At 37.6% G+C, this 8,669-nt stretch overlaps 2 protein-coding genes across 2 annotated transcripts; both read right to left on the reverse strand.

Moving 5' to 3' along the window:
* Window positions 1–239: 239 nt before the first annotated feature.
* Window positions 240–785, reverse strand: LOC307259084 (hepcidin-like; the record flags this gene model as incomplete). Its single annotated transcript, XM_080038819.1, has 3 exons — window positions 240–338; window positions 520–597; window positions 699–785. The coding sequence occupies 3 exons, from the start codon at window positions 783–785 to the stop codon at window positions 240–242; spliced, it is 264 nt and encodes an 87-aa protein (XP_079894945.1).
* Window positions 786–5,209: 4,424 nt separating this feature from the next.
* Window positions 5,210–5,758, reverse strand: LOC307259484 (hepcidin-like; the record flags this gene model as incomplete). Its single annotated transcript, XM_080039348.1, has 3 exons — window positions 5,210–5,308; window positions 5,490–5,564; window positions 5,672–5,758. 3 exons carry the CDS (start codon window positions 5,756–5,758, stop codon window positions 5,210–5,212), a joined length of 261 nt encoding a protein of 86 aa, XP_079895474.1.
* Window positions 5,759–8,669: the final 2,911 nt, after the last annotated feature.

Below are 8,669 nucleotides of genomic sequence, written 5' to 3' on the forward strand. Positions count from 1 at the left end.
TGATTTGATATTAATTGATATGGTGCCATGCTGCCAATTGCAGGGAACCCAAATGCGTGTTTGAGTGGAAAATGTTGAGTGGTTTGAGACTTGTAAAAAGTTCAATTTACACTGTACACTGTATTCTAAAACCATTGTGATTTATTGATCGTATACTTGTTGTACAACAAATACAATTCAAAGTGTTACATTTGTTTTAAGACAAATATCTAAATCAGTGCTGGTTGGAGCAGGAATCCTCAGAATTTACAGCACATTCCACATCCAGACATATTGGGGCAGCAGTTACAGCAGAATTTACACTTGAGGCCACGCTTGTGTCTGTTGTTATACGGCATCTGTGTGTGAAAGACACAAGACATGAGCAAGTGTTCATCTGCAGCATTATCACTCACTGTGTTTATTCTCTCTCCTTATGTGGACAGAGCATCAGGGAACGTTGCAGTGAAAACACATCCACTTAGATTTGAATTATAGCTCAATGTATTTGCCTCAGTTCATTCAGTTAACTGAACGTACCTTCCAGGATTCCACTGATGTCTCTTCCATTTCTGCAGCTGGATTGTCATTGATCATCGGCTCCTCCAGTTCTTGAACCTGTTGATAAATTGTGCACAGTTACAGTAGGAATCTAGTATGTTACCATTATAAAAAAACCTGTATATAATAGACAAATTAAATGAGTTTGTAGTTCTTACTTCAGTGACTGGGACAGCAGAGCTCTCCTGAAGGCAAATAAAGGTGAGCACGACGGCTACTGCAACTGCAACACTGAAGGTCTTCATCTTAGGAGAGTTTGAGTGGATTAAGTTGTTAAATACTTTGAATCTTTTGGTGAGTCTTCAGCTCTTTAAGTTGTTCCTCTGTTTGATGGTTGAGTGTGTAAAACATACTGATATTTATACTAACTTTGGCCACTATTGCCTCATCACTTGCCAGGTGATGCAGGGAATGGTTTTGGGAAATTCCAGAGAAATGGGATTTTAACCAATATTGATTGTACGATATTATGCTTAGGGTAAAAGTTAAGGTTAGAGCACAGAGTTTGTCACTGTATAACATCATGCATTAACAATGTTTTTTTTTGCATCATTTAGACTTAAAATGTCTTTTTCAAGTTTGAAAGCTCTGACTTCCATTGAAAAGAAACAACGTGTAAAGATGAAGGGATTTTGATGATGTGTGCATTCCGATAATTTGTTTTTAAATGAATTATTAAAATAGTAGATTTAATTAACAGTAAAATGTATGCTCACATACACTACACATGATCACACACAATACACATGTATTCCATTTTTTTGTACATGTATTTACTAGTATTCTTTTTTATTTAAGACAAATATTTGTATATTTCAGCAGTTCTGGAGGCATTCATTACTAATGGTTGACACAGACATTGTATGAAGTCAGGAAGGGATTTTGGTTATTGCAAGATTGGAAAAAAATTTAAGTAACTGAAAGTTCAAAGCTTCCCAGAGGTTAGCAGTGTTGACTGCACACAGTGATTACTTCATTATACCTTATGTTTGAATAGTTGGTTTGACACTAACAGTAAATATTTCTAGCTGTGAAAGTGAAGAAGAAAAGTAGGCTATCTAAATATAATAATTGATAGTTATTGTTTTTTGTTGAGCATAAGCACAGAGAACAATATGCTTTCTTACTGTACATTTTAAAACATGTGAAGCAACGTCTCCATATGAAACTGTGTGCTCTATTTGTAGAACTAAAGGGCTGATGGTTAATATTCATACTGTGACAGCTCTATGCCCTGACCTTAAAGCTATACTTTGTAACATTACTTTTAGGAGTGTATTTGTTTACTTTCTAGTAAAAAGTTGTCCTTACAGCGTATTTTCCTACTGCAGTTCCAAGAGATCCTCTTAAAACCGAACAAACTAGTCGCACCAGCAAAGCAACACCCCCAAATAAAATCCAGCATGGCTTGAGCTCAGAGAATATTTTTGAAAGCAATTAACAATGTCATTAGAACGGTATTGTACTGTAATAACTTGAGAAACGCCAACATATGAACATATTTTATGATGTGACGTGTAATTTCATGGTTATATGTGACATATTGCAGGTCATATGTACAGTATCTCACAACAGTTGAGTAGGGGAGAACGGGGGAATGTGAGACATCGGGTAATGTGAGACACCCCCTGTATCTAGGCAACGGAACACATCTTTGGTCATGTGAGATATATGTTTTCAAGCCCCTCTCATTTCCCCGTGGCCATGAAAGAGAGGACCTCATGGTGATGTTGTAAGCATAATTTTTTCACAAAAAATTGTTTTTTGCATGTAAAAGTAAATTTTCCTGCTGTCAACTTAATCAACTTAATCAAACTTCAATCATACATGTTGATGAACTACCAACATATGAAACCATGTGATGATTAAAACTGAAGATTAGCCTGAATTGCTGAGAGATGTAGTTTTTTCTCAAATTGTGGCAGTGGGGTAAAGTGAGACAAATGCTGTGGGGTAAAGTGAGACAGTGTATGTGCCCTCTTTTAATAAATCCATTATATTTGAGGACGTAGCAAGGAGACTAGTTTGAATAGGACAAAAGACAATGCGGGCCAGAGGTGGGGGTTGAATGGTTATAGGGGTGTCAGCAAGGGCATGGTTTGGCAGGTATGTATCTGGGGACAGAAGAGTGACCTTTAACTTCAATGGACTCTAATATATAAGGGTCTTGTGTTCTGACCCCAAGACTGTTTTTTAAACTAACTGGTTCTATCTTTCATTTGAATGATAATTATTGAATATGAATTATATGTTGTATTTGATCAGAGTTACTTTCAAGTGTTTAGAAAAATGTTTTGCTAAATTGGCCAAACCCCATAATTCTGTTACTCGTCCGACATTAGTTTTGGAATATTTGATTTTCAAGGTAGCTGTCAGGATTTTAACTGTTACAACATGTGTTGTTATGGTAGTTTAGAGTGGAACAAGCAAATGGTTCAGTTTACCCCCTTGATTTTTTTGGTCTGTCTCAGTTTAGGGGAGAACGGTGTAAGTAGGCACACTTTTAACTCTACTGAGAATTGCTCATCACCTAAACATCTTTCGATAGTCATTCCTACATTACATTGAAGCTTAAAGTGTTGGCTTGAAATGTGTACCCCTCACTTTTTCTATCTTATTGTAATAAAGAAGAAATTAATCATCAAAGACACCCTTACACATTGTGACAATCAACCCCATCAAGGGGTCGGTTGTCATACACTATGGGGTTGTTTGTCACAATGTTATCTTAATGGGAATAATCTTGAAAAGAAGGAAAGAAAGTAGAACTAAATTTGAAAATGCAATTGCATTGTCAAGTTGACAAATAGGCCTATATAACTTAATGTAGTCTTGGCAGCTTGTCTAGTTTGGAATGCACTGGGTTGTTTTGATTTTGTTGCCCTTTTTTCCTTTGCATGCTAGCTGCCTTTTCCTGCTCTATTCTTTCCTTCTGTGGGGTGTCAGTGAGGATACAGCTTGACAATTTATTTCGTTATTGGGTTCCTTTTCTGGCTGTAGCCTTTGGATAACTTGTGACAACCAACCCCCCCAAAAATGTGACGACCAACCCCAACTTGAATTTTTTGCTAGCATCAAGGCCAACAACCATCTGACAACTAATTAGCTTGCTAACCACAATCTAAACTATAGTTTACCCTTCACACTTTTTATGGGTAACAAGTGTTTTGTTATAAACCCATTCTGTAAAAGCCTAGAAGAAAAATACTGAGGAGCTAAATATTTTCAATTTGACATGAAAAACACAAACAGTCGTCTCACCTCAAATTCAGCAGTCTAACTCCAAGGAAGACTATGTAGGTGACCTCTGATCCCAATTCTGGATATTTACATACCAACATTTCACAGACAGCGCCTACTGGTTCCGAGATATAACGATTGTGACAACCAACCCGTGTGACAAATTACCCCGTTCTCCCCTACCCCGAAGCTGGGGTAAAGTGAGACACATGACAACGTTTTTTGAAACAATCGTATTTTCACTGCCGTTCGTCCTGAATAAATTCTGATAACGTACATTGCTAGTAAACATCCTGAATTAATGGGAAATGTGTAAATTTGACTGATAAATCATTGTAGCTCGCTAAGAGGAGAGCAAATGTAAAACGTGTCTCACATTACCCCGTTGTCCCCTACACCCCTCACATATCTTCAAATATTTCATTATATATTTTCATGGGACAACACTGAAGAAATTATACTTTGATACAATGTAAAGTAGTCAGTGTGCAGCTTGTATGTAGTGCAAATGTACTGTCCCCTCAAAATAACTCGACACACAGCCATTAATGTCTAAACTGCTGGCAACAAAAGTGAGTACACACGTGAGTGATGTCCAAATTGGGCCCAAAGTGTCAATATTTTGTTGCCACTGGAATCCTCTTCCACCCATTCATGACAACATCACAGAGCTGGTGGATATTAGAGACCTTGCGCTCCTCCACCTTCCGTTTGAGGATGCCCCAGAGATGCTCAATAGGATTTAGGTCTGGAGACATGCTTGGCCAGTCCATTACCTTTACCCTCAGCTTCTTTAGTAAGGCACTGGTTGTTTGAAGTGCGTTTGGGGTCGTTATCATGTTGCAATAATGCCCTGTGACACACAATCAAAATGAATGTGTGTTTGATACATTCATTTTGATTGGGATTGATGTATATAACTGTTTTTGAACGCAGCTGATTTTCTATTTTTTTATGTTGCAACCAGGTTCCTCAACATTATTTAGTTTTGATTTATGATATACTTCAATCCTAAAATTACATGTGCAGTAAGTATGTTTTGTAAACTAACTGCAGGCTATGACAATGTAAACAAATCCCATCCTCTTAAACTGCACAATGCACCTTTAATGTAGAGTGTTCCACCTTAAAAATAGTATGAAGGTGTCATGTTACCAATTTTGCAAGAAATTCATTTCTGTCCCGTTAGCAAAAACATACCACACAAGTACATTCATGAGTATTGAAGGTATTGAAGTAGGAAATTAAGAGAGTTTAAGAATTGTACTCTGATAAGAAGTCACAATATGCATGTTGTATTCTGAAACTTTAGGATTTATTGATCATACATTTGATGTAAAAAAAATAAAAAAAAATAAAAATAGAATTCAAAGTGTTACATTTGTTTTAAGACAAATATCTAAATCAGTGCTGGTTGGAGCAGGAATCCTCAGAATCTGCAGCACGGTCCACATCCAGACATCCTGGGGCAGCAGTTACAGCAGAATTTACACTTGAGGCCACGCTTGTGTCTGTTGTTATACGGCATCTGTGTGTGAAAGACACAAGACATGAGCAAGTGTTCATCTGCAGCATTATCACTCACTGTGTTTATTCTCTCTCCTTATGTGGACAGAGCATCAGGGAACGTTGCAGTGAAAACACATCCACTTAGATTTGAATTATAGCTCAATGTATTTGCCTCAGTTCATTCAGTTAACTGAACGTACCCTCCAGGATTCCACTGATGTCTCTTCCATTTCTGCAGCTGGATTGTCATTGATCATCGGCTCCTCTAGCTCTTGAACCTGTTAATACATTGTGCACAGTTACAGTAGGAGTCTTATTTTTACCATTTATAAAAAAAAACTGTATAACTAATAGACAAATGAAACAAGTTTGTAGTTCTTACTTCAGTGACTGGGACAGCAGAGCTGTCCTGAAGGCAAATAAAGGTGAGCACAACGGCCACTGCAACTGCAACACTGAAGGTCTTCATCTTAGGAGAGTTTGAGTTGATTAAGTTGTTAAATCTTTTGAATCTTTTGGTGAGTCTTCAGTTCTTTGAGTTGTTCCTCTGGCTGATGGTTGAGTGTGTAAAACATGCTGGTATTTATACTCACTTCGGCCACTATATTGCCTCATCACTTGCCAACGGGAATTGACTTGCATCACAGGTGATGCGGGGAATGGTTTCGGGAAATTCCAGAGGAATGGGATTTTAACCGATATTGATTGTACGATATTATGGTTAGGGTTAACGTTAAGGTTAGAGCACAGAGTTTGTCACTGTATAAAATCATGCAATAACATTTAGATGTAAAATGTTCTTTTCAAGTTTGAAAGCTCTGACTTCCATTGAAAAAAACAACAACATATAAGTAAATATGAAGCGATTTAGATGACATGTTCAATCTCACCAATTTTTCTAAATAAATGGATAAAATAGTCAATTCAATAAACATTTAAATGTATGCTCACATTCAATACACATGCTCACACACAGTACACATGTATTCCATTTTTCTTTTTAAGTACAGTCAGCTGTATATTTCAGCAGGAGTGGAGGCATTCATGGTACTGTTGGTTGATACAGCGATTTATGAAGTCAGGGATTTTGGTTATTGCAAGATTTGAAAAGTCACTGAAAGTTCAAATGTTCCCAGACGCTATCAGTGATTACCTCATTATACCTTTAGATTGATTTTTTTTACACTAAAAGCAAATCTTTCCACCTGTGTAAGTAAGGAAGGAAACTGTATCTAGGTATTATAGTCAATAGTTATTGGTTTGTATTGAGCATAGGCACAGAGGACATTTTGCTTTCTTACTGTACATTTTAAAACATGTGCAGCAACGTCTCCATGTTTGAAACTGTGGGCATGCACTGTTTGAAAAATGGAATGGCTGATGATTTCATACTGTGACAGCTCTATGCCCTGACCCTAAAGATGTACTTTGTATCATTACTTTTAGGAGTGTATTTGTTTATTTTCTGTTAGAAAGTGGTCATGTCAGAGTCTATTCCTACAGCAGTTCCAAGTTATCCTTTTAAAACCAAACCAACTAGTCGCAGCAGAAAGCAACACCCCCTAAATAAATCCAGCATGTCTTGAGCTCTGAGAATATGTTTTAAAGCAACTAACAATGTAATTAGAAATGTATTGTACTGTATTAACTTGAGTAACCCCAACATATGAACATATATTAAGATATAACGTGTCATTACATGGTTATGTTGGACATATTGCACATCAGGACCGCTGCGGGCCACAGGGTTTCCTTTGTGAAATAGCCGTACCGGCAGCAAAATGCCTGTGATAATGTATATCAAACTTTTTTTTGTTGAAAGTCTTAAAAATAATCATTTGAATGTTAACCCTTATCATATAATACTACAATAAATAATAGAGAGCATCCCTTTCCTCAGGAATTTCCCAAGGCGATTCCCAGCATCACCTGTGATGCAAGTCAATTCCTGGTGGCAGGTGATGAGGCAATAGTGGCCGAAGTGAGTATAAATACCAGTATGTTTTACACACTCAACCATCAAACAAAGGAACAACTCAAAAAGCTGACAAGACTCACAAAACAACAACTTAATCCACTCTCCTAAGATGAAGACCTTCAGTGTTGCAGTTGCAGTGGCCGTCATGCTCACCTTTATTTGCCTTACTGAGAGCTCTGCTGTCCCAGTCACTGAAGTAAGAACTTCACTTAAACTCTTTCATTTTGCTTATTAGCTATACAAGATTTAAATTAAACTCCTACTGTAACTGTGCACAATTATTTAACAGGTTCAAGATCTGGAGGAGCCAATGATCAATGACAATCCAGCCGCAGAAATGGAAGAGACATCAGTGGAATCCTGGAAGGTAGGTTCAGTTAACTGAATGAACTGAGGCAATTACATGGAGCTATAATTCAAATCTAAGTGGATGTGTTTTCACTACAGAGGTCCCTGATGCTCTGTCCACATAAGGAGAGAGAATAAACACAGTGAGTGATAATGCTGCAGATGAACACTTGCTCATGTCTTGTGTCTTTCACACACAGATGCCGTATAACAACAGACACAAGCGTGGCCTCAAGTGTAAATTCTGCTGTAACTGCTGCCCCAATATGGCTGGATGTGGAATGTGCTGCAGATTCTGAGGATTCCTGCTCCAACCAGCACTGATTTAGATATTTGTCTTCAAACAAATGTAACACTTTCAACTGTATTTGTTGTGTTTTCTTTTTACATCAAATGTATTATCAATAAATCCTCATGGTTTCAGAGTACAATGTGCATATTTAGGGCCCGAGCACCGAGTGGTGCGAAGCCCTATTGAAACCGCTAGGATTTTTATTCTTTTTATTATTATTATTATTCTTATTTGTAGTCATTTTTGGCACTTTTCACCCCCTTCCCATCGAAAAAAAACCGGAAAACCTTTGCAGACAGGTCAGACCTGCAAAAAATTGCAACTTATCAGTGGTTTCGGGATTTGTGCATTAAAATTGCGCCCCCTATGGCCACAAACAGTTTTTCAGGAAATGCATGCTCAAAAATTGGGCTAGAAGCCTAAAATTTTAGGACAACATGTAATGGCCCAAGGCGCACATAAATGCAATGTTATGTCATTAGCCAAAATCAACAGGAAGTCGGCCATGTTGGATTTAGTGCCTAAAATCGCCAAAACCATAATTTCGCATTTCGACGAACTCGTCCTAGAGTTTTTACGCCAGGGACGTCAAACCACTGCTCAAGTACTCAAAACGCTTGCCCGATGTTAGATTGCGAAAAGATTTCAACAGCACAGTAGTGCCAGTGTTCTATTGGGGGTCAAAGTTGACGTAAACATCATAATTAACGAACCTCATGAAACTTTAATTCATCATAACTCAGGCTGTGTTATACCTAGCTG

The sequence above is a fragment of the Ammodytes marinus genome, assembly GCF_949987685.1.
Source record: "Ammodytes marinus genome assembly, chromosome: 13".
Taxonomy (NCBI): Eukaryota; Metazoa; Chordata; class Actinopteri; order Uranoscopiformes; family Ammodytidae; genus Ammodytes; species Ammodytes marinus.